Source organism: Sceloporus occidentalis, unplaced genomic scaffold, assembly GCF_023333645.1.
Source record: "Sceloporus occidentalis isolate IW3139 unplaced genomic scaffold, rSceOcc1.0.p SCAF_57, whole genome shotgun sequence".
In the NCBI taxonomy this organism is placed as follows: domain Eukaryota; kingdom Metazoa; phylum Chordata; class Lepidosauria; order Squamata; family Phrynosomatidae; genus Sceloporus; species Sceloporus occidentalis.
The window spans coordinates 4,159,533-4,178,965 of NW_028317037.1; the positions used below are offsets into that span (position 1 = coordinate 4,159,533).

Below are 19,433 nucleotides of genomic sequence, written 5' to 3' on the forward strand. Positions count from 1 at the left end.
TCTGGAATCTGCTTGAGAAATAGGACCGGAACCATTGCAATGCATTGCTCCAATCCCCAATTCCCTCAGACGTTCCAGAAGGATGCCATGGTCAATAGTATCAAAAGCCACTGAGAGGTCCAAAAGCATCAATAGGGTCACACTTCTCCTGTCGATACTCAAGCGGAGATCATCTAAAGTGAGCATAGCAATCTTGACTTCATATCCCATCCTGAAGCCAATTTGAAAAGGGTCTAGACAATCTAATTCTTTCAAGACCACTTGGACTTGAAGAGCAACTGCCCTCTCAGTCACCTTGCTTAGAAATGGAAGATGGGGGACCGGTCTGTAATTGTTCATGTCCAAGGGATCTAGGGAGAGCTTTTTCAGAAGCGGCCGTACCACCGCTTCTTTTAAGCAAGATGGAAAATAGCCCTCACTAAGAGATGCATCTATGATATAGCTCAGGAGAGTCCTAAGTGCATCTCCTCCTTGGAGGACTAGCCATGAAGGGCAAGGGTCGAGGGGGCAAGTTGTCTTCTTCACACTTCCAAGGAGCTTGTCCCCATCCTCAGTGCTCACAGATTCAAATTGATCCAGTATGATCTTACTCACAAAGTCACTGGACACCTGACCTATAGCCTCTACAATTTGAATCAAATGTTTTTACTGTTTTCCTGTTTTTATACTATCATTGTTTAATCCAGTTTTTGTATTGGGATCGGGGCATAGGGATTGATTTCTCTTGGATTTTATTGTAACATCGATGTATTTTATTGTTGTAACCTGTCCTGTTTCTCCATGATCGGGCGGCCTAGAAATAAATCTATCATCATCATCATCATCATCATCATCATCATCATCATCATCATCATCATCATCATCTTATGCTGGCATCGTCGAAGTTGGTTCTTCTGTGAGATATTTTATCTGCGAAATGATCATTCAAAGCATCACACTGAGCTGTGGTAGGCTCTAACAATGCGTTCTGGGAGGTGGGTTTCTGGATCAGGTCCCAGATGCTCCCCTCCCCACTTCAGCAGTCCCTTTATGCTTCTCTTCCCTTGGCACTTTCCCTCCCTCCCTCCTTCCTTCCTTCTCATCCTTTAACCTACATCCCTTCAAGGGGGTCCAAGGCCCTTGCAGCATTTTCCCAGAACCAGGAGGGGGGGTAATCTTTCTGGGGCTCAGGGTCTTTCTGCTGGTCCTCCTTTGCAGGGTTGTTGTGAAGGAAAATCCAGATCCTGTGGGCCAATAAGCCTAGTTCTCAGGTTGCCAGGAGGGTGTCCCTCTCCCCAGAAGGGTCTTTGGGTTCCTCCGTCTGCCTTCTCTTGGCTGTGTCCTAAATTGGGGCTCTTCTCTCCCTCCCAGACAGAGCCCCCTCCCCGAGACCCCAGGGAAAACTCCTCCCACCCGAAAAATGTTGTTTCCAATGCTATCCTGTGTGATGCTCTTTATTTGGCACAAAATATTCTCCAAATGAGGCATCAGAATGGGGGGGGGGGGGTCTTTCCTCTGCCCCACTTTCCAGGAGGGAGAAGGCTCCCCAAAGCCCTTTTTACATTTGGATCCTGATCCCCTCCATGGCCATGTCTTTCTCCAAGGGTCCCTCCTGACGTCTTTTCTCATAATAACCCCCCAAGTACCTGGGCCCAAGGAATCCCCCGAGGAGGAGGCAGGAAAGGAAAGAGGGAGAGGAGGCCTGGCAGGCCCACTTCCTTTGAGGAAGAAGAGGGGCTTCCTTCCTTCTTATAACCCCCAGGGTCCCCAGAAGACCTTCCAGCCATTCCTCTAAACCAGTGATGGAGAACCTTTTACAGACCGAGTGCCCAAACTGCAACCCGGACCCCACTTATTTATTGCAAAGTGCCACGTCCCTCTGGCTTTCTAGTAAGAAACTCTGTCAAACTCTGTGCTAGGTCGATAGCATGTGTGCCCACAGAGAGGGCTCTGAGTGCCACCTCTGGCACACGTGCCATAGGTTCGCCATCACTGCTCTAAACGAACGAGGGTTGTCCCCCATTTCCATCCCTCAGAACAGACTGTGAGGGCAGCAATGCTTCAGGTAGGAGATTGCGCATGCGCACATACATCCAAAGGCCCCTTCTAATCATGCATACAGATCACCAGGGCTTTACTGCTGCTGTTGTTTATCCCACTGGCGGCCTTTGAGGGAAGGAAAGGAGTGCACCGGGATTTCAGCAGCCTCCCCTTCCTTCCTTCCTTCCTTCCTTCCTTCCTTCCCTCCCTCCCTCCCTCCCTCCCTCCCTCCTTCCTTCCTTCCTTCTTTTGAGGAGATTTTGAAGAGGCCACAATGGAGCCCAGGAAAGGCAGGAAAGGAAAGCTCTGCTTTGGAAATTGTCTCTCTGTGTATACTGTATATACACAGATAGATAGATAGATAGATAGATAGATAGATAGATAGAGATAGATGTGTGTTTGTCTCTGCTGTTCTTATGGCTGGGAATGGAGCTGAGGACTGAGGAGCGAAGAAAGGGTCAGTTTTGTGCAAATTCACAACTTCTACGCATCAAAGAGTCCAGTGTGTTGAAATAGCAAAGAACTTTATTGAAAACACATAGTCAGAAAATCAGTATTTAAGCCAGAACTGCCCTCCCCAAGCCAAAGAATATATTGAAACCCCAAAACCTAAAACTCCACCTTCTACCAAACCTAGCCCCCACCTACAATTCCCACCATCTATCCCCCACTATTAACCAGCCCCACTTTGCCATCCTTCTCACACGCACAATCTCTCCCTGCCAAAGACATTCCAAGAAGCTAGATCCCTTTCTGTTACTACCAGTCCCCAACTTTCTTCAGCCAACATCCCACAAATTCCGAATGCAATCATTGCTATTCTAGCTAGCTGCAACAAATCCTAGCCCCCCCATCTAAACTAACCTAAACCACGACCCATAATCCCCAGCCAAATTTATAACCCAAAGCAATTATCTATATTATAGAAATTAAAACCTAAACTTAAAACATAAATTTCAAACATAAAAAGACATATTGACAGAAAAACCTTACAAATAAAATCATAAGGGCCTTTTCTTAGCACCGCTGGATTGAAAAAAATATTTTTGTATTCCTTCTTTACAAAAAAAATGTTTGTTCACTGCTTAGATTTGTGTTGCTTCTCTCCTATGTTGCTTCTCTGGTGACTGAATAGGCCTGACCTCCGAGAAAAGCATTTCCCACACTGCTGGCATTTCTATGGCTTCTTTCCTGTGTGGACTCTCTGATGTCTCACTAGGTTTGACTTCAAAGAAAAACCTTTCCCACAATGCTGGCATTTGTATGGCTTCTCTCCTGTGTGGACTCTCTGATGTATCACTAGGCTTGACTGCCGAGAAAAACATTTCCCACAATGCTGGCATTTGTATGGCTTCTCTCCTGTGTGGACTCTCTGATGTATCACTAGGTCTGACTTCTGAGAAAAACCTTTGCCACAATGCTGGCATTTGTATGGCTTCTCTCCTGTGTGGGCTCTCTGATGTATCACTAGGTGTGACTTCCGAGAAAAACCTTTCCCACAATGCTGGCATTTGTATGGCTTCTCTCCTGTGTGGACTCTCTGATGTAACACTAGGCATGACTTTGAAAAAAAGCATTTCCCACAATGCTGGCATTTGTATGGCTTCTCTCCTGTGTGGACTCTCTGATGTAACACTAGGCATGACTTTGAAAAAAAGCATTTCCCACAATGCTGGCATCTGTATGGCTTCTCTCCTGTGTGGACTCTCTGATGTTTCACTAGGTCTGACTTCTGAGAAAAACCTTTCCCACAATGCTGGCATTTGTATGGCTTCTCTCCTGTGTGGACTCTCTGATGTCTCACTAGGTGTGCCTTTGAAGAAAAACCTTTCCCACAATGCTGGCATTTGTACGGCTTCTCTCCTGTGTGGACTCTCTGATGTATCACTAGGTCTGACTTTGAAGAAAAACCTTTCCCACAATGCTGGCATTTGTACGGCTTCTCTCCTGTGTGGACTCTCTGATGCCTCACTTGGACTGACTTGGAAGAAAAACCTTTCCCACAATGCTGGCATTTGTATGGCTTCTCTCCTGTGTGGACTCTCTGATGCCTCACTTGGACTGACTTGGAAGAAAAACATTTCCCACAACGCTGGCATTTGTATGGCTTCTCTCCTGTGTGGAATCTCTGATGTATCATTAGGATTGACTTCCGAGAGAAACATTTCCCACAACGCTGGCATTTGTATGGCTTCTCTCCTGTGTGGACTCTCTGATGTCTCACTAAGAGTGACTTCGCAGAAAAACGTTTTCCACAATGCTGGCATTTATGTGACTTCTCTCCTCTTTGGACACTCTCTTGACTCACAAGTTCTTCTGTAAAGAAGGACAATGACAGATAAGTGAAAATCAGAGTTAAGAGAGGAGGGTGTTACCCCCAGATTTAGCCCCCATTTACCCTTCCCTATTTGACAGTAAATTAATAAAGTTGGTGTGAGTGACCCGAGCATGATCCTGTTCCAGATACCCTAAATCCATGGAACGATTGTATCCTTACTTATAGCAGCTAGCAAAGAGACTGGATGGGGAGTGCCTTGAGGGAATCAGTGGAAGCAAATAGTCAAAGGACTGTTGAAAAAATATTCCATTAAAAATGTGCAAAATACTTTGATTGAAGGTGGCATCATTTCCTGTGAGACTGCCATAGAGTACAGAGTCAGAGCCCAAGGCATGATGCAAACCAACTGCAGAGGTCACTTCATGCTGTTTGGCTCCAGATGACTCACAGCCAATACAGTATACAGCTCACGTGCGAATCGGTGTGGATTGGATTGGTGTGTGAACAAGAGATGGTGAAGTTGATGGAAGTTGGAGAGGAGAGCTTGCAAATATTTGCATTATTAGGAGCAGGTAACTGTTGAAGTTGCCAGATATTGTGTAACTGTGATTATTTGTCGCAGAAATTTTTTGAAACTGATGCAGAAACAACCATGAAATATCATCCAGTTAGTCTGACATCAATACTAGGAAAGATTCTAGAGCAGATCATTAAACAGAGAGTCTGAACATCTAGAAAGCAATGCCATAACCACAAAAAGTCAACATGGGTTTCAGAGAAAGAAGTCATGCCAGACAAACCTGATCTCTTTTTTTAATAAAATTAACAGCTTGTTAGATGAAGGGAATGCTGTGGATATAGTATATCTTGATTTCAGTAAGGCCTTTGACAAATTTCCCCATGACATTCTTGCAAACAAGCTTGTGAAATGTGGGCTTGACAAGGCAACTGTCACATGGATTTGTAATTGGTTGACCGGCCGAACCCAAAGGGTGCTCAAAAATGGCTCCTTTTCATCCTGGAGAGAAGTGACCAGTGGGGTCCTACAGGGCTCTGTCTTGGGCCCAGTGCTATTCAACATCTTTATCAATGACTTGGATGACAGAATTGGGAGCATACTTATCAAATTTGCAGATGGCATCAAATTAGGAGGAGTAGCTAATACTCCAGAGGGCAGGATCAAAATTCAAGATGACCTGAATGGACTAGAAAGCTGGGCCAAAGCTAATAAAATGAAATTCAACACGGAGAAATGTAAGATACTGCACTTAGGGCGGAAAAATGAAATGCACAGATATAGGATGGGCGACACCTGGCTGAATGAAACTATAAGTTAAAGAGATCTAGGAGTCCAAGTAGACCACAACTTGAAAATGAGTCAACAGTGCGACGCAGCAGCTGAAAAGGCCAATGCAATTTTAGGCTGCATCAAGAAAAGTATAGTGTCTAGATCAAAGGAAGTAACAGTGCCACTCTATTCTGCTTTGGTCAGGACCCACTTGGAATATTGTGTCCAGTTCTGGGCACCACAGTTTAAAAAGGATGTGGAGAAACTGGAGCATGTCCAAAGGAGAGCAACTAAAATGGTGAAGGAAGCCATGCCCTACGAGGAATGACTTAGGAAGCTGGGGATGTTTAGCCTAGAGAAGAGAAGGTTGTGATATGATGGCCCTGTTTAAATATTTGAAGGGATGTCATGTTGAGGAGGGAGCAAGCTTGTTTTCTGCTGCTCCAGAGCTTAGGACCCGGAACGATGGATGCAAGCTACAGCAAAAGAGATTCCACATCACCATTAGGAAGAACTTCCTGACAGTAAGGGCTGTCCGAGAGTGGAACACACTCTTTCCTCGGAGTGTAGTGGAATCTCCCTCCTTGGAGGTCTTTAAGCAGAGGCTGGATGGCCATCTGTCAGGGATACTTTGATTTGGATTTCCTGCATGGCAGGGGATTGGACTGGATGGCTCTTGCGGTCTCTTGAAATAATTATGACATAGAATCAGTCTACTGTTTTAAGTCTATATTTCTCAAAGTTATTTGGGACAATTTTTACCTGCAAGGTTTAGGATTTCATTTTATGAATTGATGTTTATCCTTATTGCTAGGATGCAGTTTACGTATTGTGATGCTTTGTGATACTTGTTTTTACTTTGTTTGTTTTTTTAAGCTGGCCATGTGCCATAATAAATTATTCATTTACTCATTTGAATTATTTTGCAACTCAAGATAAAGAACCTCCAAGGACCTGAATGAAATCTACTGTGTCTGTGACTTATTTTTAAGTGTGGAAAGTGGTCAGTGTATTGCCAATACCTATATCTAGATATTTGCTTCCATACTCTGCCATGTTATTGTTGAGCTGCATCTGGGAGTGTCACCCTCAGATTGTAGTGTACGATCAATCAATCAACGTTGGATTGTGAACGCGATTGAAATTCAGAGCCAACAAGGACCTGAGAGGAGGTGTGGTAATCCCTTTTGTCTGAGGTATGTGCATCAAACACCCACTGCATTCAATTCGTGTTCACGCCATTCTTTCCCCACCCAGGAAATATTCTAAAGAGATATAAACCTTCCTGAACCCTCAGTTTCTGCCCAAGCACCAATTTCAGTATAAATGTCAGGCCCAACTTGCTGTTCTTCAGTGTCAGTCCAGTTACAGACAGACACTCTGTTTGTTTTCTTGGCTAAGCACCTCAATGCACTCACCAACCTCAATTGTCGCAGGAACTACTGACCTGTCCCCATTCCAAATCCTCAACAATTGGAATAAAGCTCTAGATAGGTAATAGATTCCTTTAACATCTATTCACCACTCCCACCTTTGTTACCTAGATCTTGAACACTTATATATATAGTACGTGTGTCTGTGTATTTTCCTTTCCCCCTAAATGAAACACAAAAACCTATTTCAAATGCCTCTGACATACTGTTTGATTCAGGACCTGCTATAGCTGGGCTGGATCCAGAGGTCACTGTTGCCCCAGTAAAACTATCTCGTTCTATTGAGCTAAGTACCAAATTCCCCTAAAAGCACAGCACTTGCGGGTGTCCTCCCCAGTCTCCAGCATTTTGGGAAACAAAGGGCCTCTTGAATCAATCATGGAGCTAAGCAAGCTCAGGATGGAAAAGAAACATTAGACAAAAAGCAAGTGTTGTGTTCCCCCTTTCCTCCCTTCATAGATATTACTCATAACTGATCATAGAATCGTAGAGTTGGAAGAGACCACAAGGACCATTCAGTCCAACCCCCTGCCATGCAGGAACTCTCAATCAAAGCATCCCTGAAAGATGGCAATCCAGTCTCTGTTTAAAGACCTCCAAGGAGGGAGACTCCACTACACTCCGAGGAAGGATTGTGTTCCACTATCAAATAGTCCTTACTGTCAGAAAGTTGATTTGATTCTATAATTTTAAAGTGGAAACAAAGCATTCTGACAGTGAATTATGAAAGGGCCCTCAGTCTTCAAAGGAAGGTCAATGGATTCAGGGTTTTTTTTTTTACCATACCATAACCTTTATTAGGCATCTCAATAAAAAAACATCATACAAAGTTAAAATTTTAAACTAAAATTATTAACATAAATACTATAAAATTCCGTCCGTATAACATGTAATTCTATGGATTACAGTTGTTCAATTTATACCAAATTTTTGTTGCCTCCATTAGAAAATTTGCCATCACTCGTGTAATCTGCTCATTGCAATCCTCCAATAAATGCACTAAAGTTATATCCATTACACAGAAGTTCATTTCCATTAGTTTCTTTATCAAATTCTTTCTCGGTTTTTGATATAATGGGCAAAGAAAAACAATATGTTGGAGGGTGTCTGGAACTGCCTCACATATACAAAGACGATTGACAAATGGAATTTTCATATATCTCCCCTTAGTAACACATGACGGATGGATGTTCAGCCTTGCAAAAAGGAAGGCTTTCCTCGCAGCCTGAAGGGACAACGATTAAAAATATTTTGGCATCTCACCACAACAGGGGGGAATGCCAAATACAAAAGGGGAGCATACTCTGGGAGAGGTAGAATAAATTTCCTTATGTTCCCAACTCAGCAAACAATCCTTAATTGTCTTGAAGCACTCGTGCTCCGTCAAAAGGAGTAAAGAGTCCAGATTTAAACCCTTTAATTTTAGATTGTCTTCAAAAGCTTATGACCAACTAGTATAATAATTATCAGATAAAAGAAACCCAATTAAACTAGATCTATTTGGTCTATAATGAATTTTAAGCCAATATTTATATGCCATCAACCAGGCAGTGGTCTCAAGTGTAACCAAACCAAGCTCGTCATATAGCGTTAAATAATGAACACATGACGGAATAGGATTCAGGTTCCTTACCCACAAAGGCCACATTATCATAATTCTCCATCATCACAGAACTGTACATAAGTTTCTGCTTCTTTGTCAACAGTTTCCATTCGTCCTCAGTTAAATATACCGCCACATCCGCAAAGGTCACCTGCAATAGAAAATAGCCCTCATCCAGAGAGTGACTAAACAAAAGGGGAGGAAAGCACATGGTTCATCCCAAATATTATTTCATCACTTCACAATTCAGTCCAGAAAATAAACTTTAAATTCTGCAAGCAAGCAAAGAGCTACAGCCTTTGAGATCCAGTTTGTCTCTAATCTTTCAATATAATATACAATATGAAAAACAATATAATTTAGCCCATTTCTGGAATATTATTGATTGATTAGGATACTGACTATCCCAACATATATAGTACATTGAAGAAAGCAAGACATATGTGGACAAACCACACCAGAAGGGGAACAAGATGGCTAAAGTTGTTAACGATGAAGCTCACACAAACAAGGAAGGGTGCAACAATTTGCTTTTGCCTCCGACTCCTGGCAAGGGCAAGACCCTGCCCCCATCTCTCCTCCCCTCTCCCCGCTTTTGAATTGATGGGATGCACATGTCTTTTGAAGTTGGAACACATTTTGCAGCAACTGAACTGACCTGAGGAGAATGGGGAAAGTGGGAGGAGGAGAGAGAAATAGGACATTTTCAAAGCCCCTGGAAAAATGAGGTGACTGAGGATTAAGCAGGACTCTGTCTGACAAACTGGGACAGTATGTTCTCCGCTTGCTTTCATGAGCTGGCCCAGCAGTGACACAGATGAAACTAATAGTCAGGATGGCAGCTTACCAAAGAGTTGAACCTTGGCAGCCTCTTCCTCTTGGAGCCCAATTCCCTCCGCTTGGCCTCTGTGTCAGCCATCAGGTGGGCAGGGGATCCTAGTGCCTCTGCACTTGGGTCACTTCCAGCAAAAGATATCCCAAAGCAGTGTAGAAGGAAGCTGAGGTGAAGTTCCTGAGAAAAGAGACTAGGGTTAGGCTGAATTTGGGACTTTATTCCTGCAAAGTATGGCCTCACTCTCTCAGCTGCAACCGTTCCATACAATCCTGGACTGAAACATTCAAACAAAGGTCCTCTTCCAGCTCCAGGAATAAAGGCCTGCCTTCAGTACAAAGGCCCTGATTCCTGCAGCCCCAGAAAGGGCTCTTCTGCGGTCCTTTATGGCTGGAGCTTCCCTGGGTCAGAGGCCGTCTCCTCAGCGTAGAGAAGGGTTGCTCTGAGTGCAAAGGAGGAGGAGGTCCACAGGGCTGAGGGAGGGAAGGCAATGGGGAAAAGGTCAGTGCCAATGGCCATGGAGGGCAGAAGGGGACAATGCCTAGGAAACTCCTCTGAGTCCCAGCCATTCTAGGAATGAGTGGCAGGAGTGAGTCCAGGGGGCTGAGGGGTCTCCTTTCCCAAAGGGGGAGGCAAGGACCGGTGGACCCTCCCCAGCTAGGGCCCAAAGGGAGGGTCTCTTTCCCCACCTCTCTCTCCCAGCCCCCAAAGCCCAGCCTCCCCACTGGCCCTGAATCCCCTGCCTCCCCTTCCTCAGACCCCCACAGGCCTGCCTGCCTGCCTTCCTTCCTTCCTTCCTTCCTTCCTTCCTTCCTTCCTTTCCTCCCTTCAAAATGGAGGGCCAGAGGCACAAAGGGACACACTGCCTTCCTTTTGGCCCAAGGAGCCTGGCTTCCTTCTCTCTCTGGAGCCTCAGGAGAGAAAGAGAGGCCTCTGTTCAACTGAGGCTCAGAGAAGGTTCTGGAACATTATTTCCCAAAGTCACAAGCAGCACAAAATGGCCATAAGAACACAAGAAGGCAGGGACTGGGATTCCAGCCAATGGGTGGGTCTGCCTGTAAGGAGATGATTATTATAGATAACAAAATATAAGTAAAACATAAGTTATACAAGATATTAAGAATCTTGCATGTACAATATTTGTAGGTATATAATATTCAATTCATACTAGCTATTAAATAAATAATTAAACCTAAGCGTCCAATTCTGAGACTAACTTCCAAGATCCGCTCTTTAACTCTCTCTCTCTCGCTCTCCAACCGACACAATTCCCCCAACTGTCTCTTGGTCTCTCAGGCCTTATATCTCCTTCTCAGGGAAGCTTCCAGAAGAACCTTCATCTTGCTCTCTGATTGGTCAAGAGAGCCTTCCGTAGCAGTGATGTCATTCTGTGTGGGATGTGGGAGGGACTGGGCTTCCAGCCAATCAGGGCCAGGGATGGAGGGAGGGACTGAGATTCCAGCCAATGGCTGCCCTCAGAGTGTCCTCAGGAGGACTTCTTCTGTTCCTAAAAGCATTGAACCCATGGCTTTGAGACAGGGCTGGTCCTCCATTTTGATGCAGTGAGGCTCCTGGTGAAGGCAGTTGGTTTGAAGCCATCATGAAAGGAAGCCATTCCTAATGACTGAATACTGGTCTTCCTATTTCTATTCCCAGGGAAGGGAAGGGGGCCCTGGAGTGTTCTCTGCCTTGGATCCAAGGAGAATTTGGCCTCCAGACAGAATAGAAATCAAACACAGACATAAATCAATGGATAATAAAGGCTGCCCTAGACTTCTGTCAGTTCAGTGAAGCAGATTGGGAAGACCTCCAGGGAAGAGCCTCCATTGCCAAACACAGTCTCCATCAAGGAGAAATCTAGAGGATCAGGGACCAAGACTGCAGCCTTGTCTTTCCCTCTCTCCCCATTCTTGAAAATCCAGGGAGCCAAGGAAAAGGGAAGGGAGGATATCCCAATGTATCCCACTCTGTTGATATTCTGAAGGGATACAATCATATTTGGGATGCTCTGTGTTCTTCCTCCCCTTTTGCTCAGTCAGTCTCTGGATGAGGGTTACTTTCTGTTGCAGATCTCCCTTCCAGACGTGGAAGTCTTCTTCTCTGAGGAGGAAGGGCCTCTCTTGAGTCCGGAGCAGAAGTTTCTGTACAATGACGTGATGATGGAAACCTATGGAAATGTCTCCTCTCTGGGAAAGGAACTTGGATCCATTGCTCTTGCTTCAGAACAGGGGGCCTTGCATGCTACATACATGGCTCTATGGTTCCACTTTAATGGTCAAAGCAACATCCTGGGAATCTTGGGATTTGTACTTTACTTTACGGAGCCACTAGAGCTCTCTAGTTATGATTGTAAATGCCCTTTGTCAAACTGCAAATCTTAGGATATACTAGGAAAGAACCATGGCACTTGATATCTTTTGGCCCCAAATGCTCTTCATTACATCCATTAGCAAGGTTTCAGGTCTTCTTGATCTGTGTTTCAGTGTTTCTGTGTTCTGGAGAGGCCTCCAGTATCCTCTTGGGAAGAAGGCCTCCCTTGGCCCTGCTACAAGGGCTCAGAGTGGCCCAATGGTGACAAAACTGCCTCTGCTTCTCCTAAGGCATTTGGGGGATATTGAGGGGCAAAACGTCATTTAGGTTTTTTTCAAGATGATCCAATGGGGGTTGCCTCTGAGGTTCCTTTTGGGCCCAGTCTGGCTCCTAATCCCCAACAGCTGCCCAGCCCTGTCTTGGAGGTGTCTTCAGGCTGCTTCAAGGCTCCTCCCTTGAGCCCTATCCTCACCAAATTGGGAGTCCAATTCTCAGCACCCTTCCTCAGCCTTCCTATGGATTGATTGCTATATCATTATCTTACATGTCTCACTAAATGGGAATGAAAATGTCTCTTTCCTGCACCATACTTTTTGTGTGTAAGAGAGAGAGAGAATGTGAAAGACAGAATGGCAGGAGGAGATGCTGAAGCTGAAATACAGAAGCAGTGCAGATGGAAAGAGAGCAGGAAGGAAAATTTGAGAGAGGAGGGAGAAATGGAAGGAGATCAGGAAAGTGGAAGCGAGGAGGAGAGAGCAGGAGCAAAGTCTAGCTCTCTTTGGACAGGAAAGTAACTCAGGGAAAGTCCACAATAGAGCCAGGAGAGGTGTCCATAAAACAGCTAGAGGAGTATTGTCAGACAGCCATGAACCTGAAAAACATTAACAACTAAATAAGTAAACTGGTGGGAACCAGCTCAAGTCCTTGTTTTCAGACATTTTAAGGTATTCCATGTAGCAATTATGACTCATATCTATGAAGGGAGGGAAAGGGAAGACTAAAACTCCTTTATCTCTCTTGTTTCTTTTCATAGTAGAGCTTGCTTAGATCCATTGTAGATTCCAGAGACCTCTCCTCTCATGATGCTGAGATGAGTATTTTCTGTCTTTCCTCTTCTTTGTAGAAGAAGTTGTGGCTCACCAGAGAATCAACATTCTGGAGAAACCATACAAATGCCAGCAGTGTGGAAAATGATTAGCTTGGAGGTTTCACCTTCTTTTACATCAGAGAGTCCACAAAGGAAAGAAACCACACAAATGCCAGCGGTGTGGAAAATGCTTTGCTTGCAAGTCAACACTTTTCAGGCATCAAAGAGTCCACACAGGAGAGAAACCACCCAAATGCCAGGAGTGTGGGAAATGATTTCCTCAGAACTCACCTTATGGAACATCAGAGAGTCCACACAGAAGAGAAACTTTACAAATGCCAGCAGTGTGGAAAATGCTTTGCTTAGAAGTCAGACCTTTTGAGACATCAAAGGGTCCACACAGGAGAAAAACCATCCAAATGCCAGGAGTGTGGCAAGTGTTTTGATTCAGGTACCAACCTTACACGCCACCATAGCATTCATATAGAAGAGAAGCTATAGAAAAGAAAGACTGTGGAAAATGTTTTTCTCAGAAGTTACACTTTTAGAGGCATCCAGAAATCCACATTAGGGACAAAGTGTGCAAATGTTAGTGGTTGAAAATACTTTTTTGGAGAAGCAACCTTCATATATTTTGTTGTATTTTTTAAAGGTCTTCATTTATACTACTTCTGCTACAAAATTGTTGGTTTGAAAGTATCTTGCCCTTATAGGGACATTCAATAAACCTTTGCATTAATTGAAGCATTCTCATTCTTCGTTTCATATCTTGAATCTGTGAAAGACAGCATTAATTATGGAACATCAGTATTTATTAAAAATATATTTTTTATTAAAAGTCAGAAACAATAAACATAAAACTTAACTCATCAGACAACAAAAATACAAATAAAACACACTAATACCATGGAAATATATCACTTCTATTCCTCTCTGTTGGTTCTTATATTTATGTATACTGGCTTTTATATAAACCTTATTCATAATAAAAATGTAATTGTTTTGCATATATATGTCTTAAAATGGTGATTTCTATATTTCCTTACTTTATTTTATATCTATTATTCCTTTATTTCCTTATATACATACATATTAATCTATACTTCTATGTCCTTATCCTTGATCATATATATGTATGTATGTATCTGAAGTCGAAATCTATATCGCAGTCTATCGTATTACATTATCTCAGTCTATCTAACCCCCTAAATTACATCACCATTAACATTTCTTGTTATTTAATTTATTTTGCATATCTTTCTTTGTATACCTTTTAAATCTTATCTATCACAACATAATTTTATATATTCAGATATTCACATACTTACACAGATCTCAAGTGTTATTTTTCACCAAGTTCCAGTACAAGGTGTTGGTTATAACTTTTAAAGCCCTACATGCAAAATTGCATCTATTCAAACTCCCTCTGCAGAAAATGTACTTTTCATTCAGTTCCTTGACTGTTTGTGTTAACTTTTCCAATAGAGCAAAGTTCCATATTCTTACATACCATGAGATGACGTTTAATACATTTCCTGATTTCCACTAGTGTACTATTAACTATCTAGCAGCTAAAGGTAAAAGTACAATTGAACCCAGTTATGTGACAACTGAGCATCAGAACCAGAGGAAATGTTCAACAGTGCAATATATATATATATATATATATATATATATATATATATATATAATTTGAAATAATATAATTTTTTGAAACCCACTACTGAAGGCAAGTGATCAAAATTCACCTCCCATCCCTGCACACTGGAATGAACCTTTACTGAGCCATCCTATAATGCAGTGGTTCCCAAACTTTGTTCCTCCAGATGTTTTGGACTTCAGCTCCCTCCCAGAATTCCTGATTTTGGACCAAATTGGTGGGTGCTTCTGGAAGCTGAAGTCCAAAACACTAGGAGGGCCAAGGTTTGGGAAGCACTGCTATAATGGATATCAGTTCTTGTAAGGTCAATGGGACCTACTCCTACTTAAGCAAGCCCTGGATTGCAACCTCAGCCACGAATTCAGACATTCACTGGTACTATCATTCCAATGGGAAGTAACCTTAAAGGTAACAATCAAGGCAACAAATAATAAATAGGAAAATATATATTTTATTGGAAATAAATAAATAAATAAATGTGAATATGCTTTAAAAATACTAATGAAACTAAAGGCAGGATAATTTTCCAAGATTATTAATGAAAGGATAGACTCAATCACGGTTGCCCTGAGCCTGCAGGACCTAAGCAAGGTGACTGATAAAGAAGGTGAGATTTGGAGGTCTGTCATTTATAGGGTCCCCATAAGTCGAAGTTGACTTGATGACAGTTGACCACAAATGAACTAATGTCTCCCTAATTGTAGAGTGGGAAGCTATTCAGTGCTTTAATAGAGTTCTTTTAGTTTTAAGAGTCCTCAGCCTAAGGGTAGCCGTAGTGGTCGGCAATCGCCATTTCTTTCTCCCTTTCCCTAAACCTGTCCCTGCCCAGCTTGGTCCAGCAGGCCGCCTCTGCCCTCTCCCTCTGGGCCTGGCGCTTCATCTTCTCTCGGATGGGCCGCTGCTCCTCCGTGATGGGCTTGGAGACCTCCAGGTCAGGAGGGGGTGTCCTCCATGGGATGAAGGTGTCCCATTTGTAGGGCGGAGATGGAGGAGGGTCAACAGGGAGAAGGTCACTTCTTCTGGCTGGGGGTGAGGAAGGTCTGCAGGTGGGCCTCTGAATCTTCTCCATGGTCAAAGCTGGCCCAGAATGGAGAGTTGTCGTTTTGGGGTGATGCATTCTGTCTCTTCTGGTTTGGAAAGGCTGAGAAGAAGGCGGCTTGGGATGAGGTATCTGGGTTGCAAAAAAGGGTATGTTGGCAGGCTTGAGTAGGGCTGGCTTCCTTGTTGCTGGTGGTGGCGGCTGGGAGCAGTGAGCTTCTGGTGGCCTCAGCTGTGTGGCTTTGGTTGAGGTCCCTGCGTATGGCCGTGATGGCACCTGTTTCAGCAGAGACGGCTTCATTTTGGGTAAGGTTGGCTGAGGCAAGGAAGATCCTGGTGGCTTCGCTACTGATCTTGAGCTCGAGATCCATGGTATTTTGGGCAGTGGTTTCCCCATGCCTCCCCCCAAGAAGGCCAGTATAGGCAGGGGTTTCTCTGTAATGGCTCCCAATGGTGGCCTTTTTTTGGGGTGAGTCCTTTTCGTGGGGACACTTGGAAGCTTCTTCCCCAAGGGGTAGAACACATGGACGGACTCCATCATTTGCAGAGCCAGACTGCTCTTGGGGATTGTCTTGGGGGGTTCTGCTTTTGCCGTTTTCACATCTCTCTTCTTCCCTTGAACGCCTCTGACAGGAGCGTTAGGCTTCCCTTTGCCTTGATCAACAGTCTTAGACAAACCTTTCTCAGATTTTAGGTCTTGGGGCTTTGCCTTTGGAGCAGCCATCACCATCGCCTTGTCCTTGGCTCCTTGTTTCTGCTGGGGCAGCTTTTTCCTTTGGAGATTCCCTTCCTTGTCTCCTGTTTTCAAAGAACAAAGGTCCTTTTTCTCACTCTGCAAAGAGATCAGTGGTGGCTCTGGAGATTTAGGAACCTGGGACTTATCTGGGTCCATCTTTGGCTTTTTTGGTAATGTCTCTCCTTCTGTGGACATTGTTTTTCTTTTCTTGCTGATCTTAGATGGTTTTAAATCATCTGTTTTTTTGTGAGTTTTAGAGCTGAGTTGCTTTTCTGCAGCCAAGATGTCTTTGATTTCTTGAGGCTCTGGAGCAGTTGTTGGGGGTTTCTGAAGAGCAACACCATCAGGTTGAGGAGATGCTTTCTTGGCTAGAGACCCATGTGGCTTCTGGCTCACCTTTCCAGCATCTTGCTCCTTATGCTTTGCCCCGTCTGAGTCCACAAGGAGGCCTCCATCACAGGAATACTGTTCCCCAGAAGAGGGCCTTGCTGCTGAAATAGAGGAACACAGAACCATTTTATTCCAGTTCCCTATCCCATATCTATGAGCAAAGGCCCATCAGGGCAAAGCTCTGAGGGCAAGAAAGACATGTAGAACAAGGCTGGAAAACAAGCCTTTCTATGGAGATTTTTGTCACTCCCAACTCCACACTTCCCTTACGTAGATTTGAGGGGGGGGGGGCATTCATGGGATCTTGCTACAGTCATGATGGCATATTGTTAGTGAATTTGGAGCAGTTACTGATCAGTAATTCCAGGTTATGGATCTATAATTGCATTACAGAAAACCAGCCCTATTTTTCAGAACCTGTAGTGCCCTTCCAGCCATGTCCTTCTATACTTATTGCAGTGTGTGAAGTGGTGAGTCTTTGGTATCGGCTGGGAGTAAGTTCCTCCATGGATACCAAAATCCCTGGATGCTTAAGTTCCATTATATATAATGGTGTCCCTCATACAAAATGGCAAAATCAAGCTTTGTTTTTGGATGATGATGATGATTTTGGAATAATTTCAAGCTGTGGATGGTTGAATCCATGGATGCAGAATCCACAGATATGGGGGGCTTGCAGTGTATGTGGACACATACAGAGAGACACATACACACACTGTGTTTTAATATGTTTTTAGTGTATTAGCCATTTAAATCATATTTTAGTAAAGCTGACATTTACCATATATACTTGATTATAAGTTGATCTCATGTATAAGTTGAGGGCAGGTTTAGGAGCCAAAATGATGGATTTTGATATGACCCATGGATAAGTCGAGAGTAAGACTTAGGGTCATGTACCAAAGGATCTAGAAGCAAGGGGAAATAATGCCAAAGAGCTTACAAAATTGCAGTATGCATAACTGTTTCTGTAAAGGATAGATGGATGAGAGACTAGAAGAAGATCGGTGCTTCCAGGAAGATTACACTCTTGTGTTTCACCAGGGGATGGTTTCTATTTTTATGAGTTAAAGTACAGTATGTACTTTGATCTGTGAATAAGTCGACTCAGATTTTTGGGGTAATTTTTTTACTAACGTTTCTAGACTTATACATGAGTATATACTGTAATTCCTTTTTTAACTTTTGTAGATTAATGTTTTAGTTGAGTACTTTTAAAAATTATTCTAAGCCACCTTGCATCCCATTTGGGGAGAAAGGCAGGATATAAGTACAATCAATCAATCAATCACTCAATCAATCAATCATCTGGCTCTTAGTTCTCAGCAGAAGGAAAGCACCCCCTGGACCAGCCCGCATCTCCCAGGTCTAATCTATATTTTCCAGAAAGAGAGGCATCTACCTTCAGAGTCTTCCACATTCATGGCTTTTGATGGTGAGGCTGCAGAAGGTCCACTGGTCACAGGAGGGCTCTGGACAAGGTTGGGTTTTGCTTCTTCCAGAAGGGAAACGACGCTGTTGTTTGGGACAGGAGGAACGGGGAATGCCTGCAAATTGGGATTTCCCTCTGCGAGGGGAATGGGGGCCAAAGTTGCCTGGGAGTAAAAAAAGAGGCCTGTCTTGTCCTGGAACAGGGCTGGCTGAACTGGAAAGTGCCTCAGAAGTTGGATCAGTACCAGTTGGAGTCTGGGTACGGGATGCAGGTGGGAAACATACAACTGCTCCATGGAACGTCCAACTATTGGAAGCTTTTCATAGGGAAACATCTTAGGCATAGGCCTGGGAAGCCGGCGACTTCTCCCTCTGTCCTGGAGGGAAAGATTAGGTGCAGCTTGGGTAGGAAAATGAAGCCCGAATGCACCTTGCTGCTGAGGGTGAGGCACATAGTCAGAGCTAAAGGCTTCTTCAAGGTTCGATGGAATGGACTCAACCTGGACAGAAGTGGCACTCAGCGATGGAGGTGAAGTTGCACTAATGCTCCAAGGAGCTTGCCCTCCCTTTGCTCTTGGCATGACCATCACCACTGATGAGATGCTCTGAGATGTTTGGGTTGAACCCTCGGCTGGCTGTGTGTTTGGCGACTGATCTGTAATACACAAAAAGGAAGAAGACAGGCGCATCAATGGTGGCCCTTCCTGATCAGCCATAAGAAGACACATGACCTAAACTACACCAGTTAATTATGCCACTGCATTTAGTGGGACTAAATGCATCCATGGATTTTGGTATGCACAAGGTATTCTGGAAACCAAACCTCAGTGGATGCCAAGGGCCCACTGTATTTCTATAGTGTAGACCCATCCTAAGAGAAAGTAATCCAGGGGGATTGGGTCGATCCATCTTGCAACCAAGAGACCCATAGAACTAGGACCACCTCCACATTCCAGAGTAACCCCTGGATCCTAGGAGGCCAGAGAATGTTTTGATGCAACATGGATTCCAGAGCAACAGTCAGTTGGCTAGAACTGAACTGACCTGAAAGTGCCTGGAGGTCTAATGTCTGTTATGCAACTCAAACCAAAACAAGAGTAAAAATCAGCACCTGAATTAAATAGTCTATCAGCTGAAAGCTTCTCCTAATGCAGATACATATCTGTATTTTCTGTAGACACCAGAACTACTCTTCAATGAGTCCATTGTTGTGTGCTTTTCAAGACATTTCCAACTTATGGCAACCCTAAGGCAAACCTGTCATATGGTTTTCTTGGCAATATTTATTCATAGGAGGTTTGCCATTGCCTTCCTCTGAGGCTGAGAGC

At 43.8% G+C, this 19,433-nt stretch overlaps 1 protein-coding gene across 1 annotated transcript; it reads right to left on the reverse strand.

Annotated features, from left to right (window-relative positions):
- Positions 1 to 2,718: 2,718 nt before the first annotated feature.
- LOC149287744 (uncharacterized) lies at positions 2,719 to 8,715 on the reverse strand. The gene is made up of 2 exons (XM_089492479.1): positions 8,652 to 8,715; positions 2,719 to 4,335 (listed from the first exon to the last, which is right to left on the reverse strand). Exons 1-2 carry the CDS (start codon positions 8,698 to 8,700, stop codon positions 3,197 to 3,199), a joined length of 1,188 nt encoding a protein of 395 aa, XP_089348605.1. The 5' UTR covers positions 8,701 to 8,715; the 3' UTR covers positions 2,719 to 3,196.
- Between the last annotated feature and the right edge of the window lie 10,718 nt (positions 8,716 to 19,433).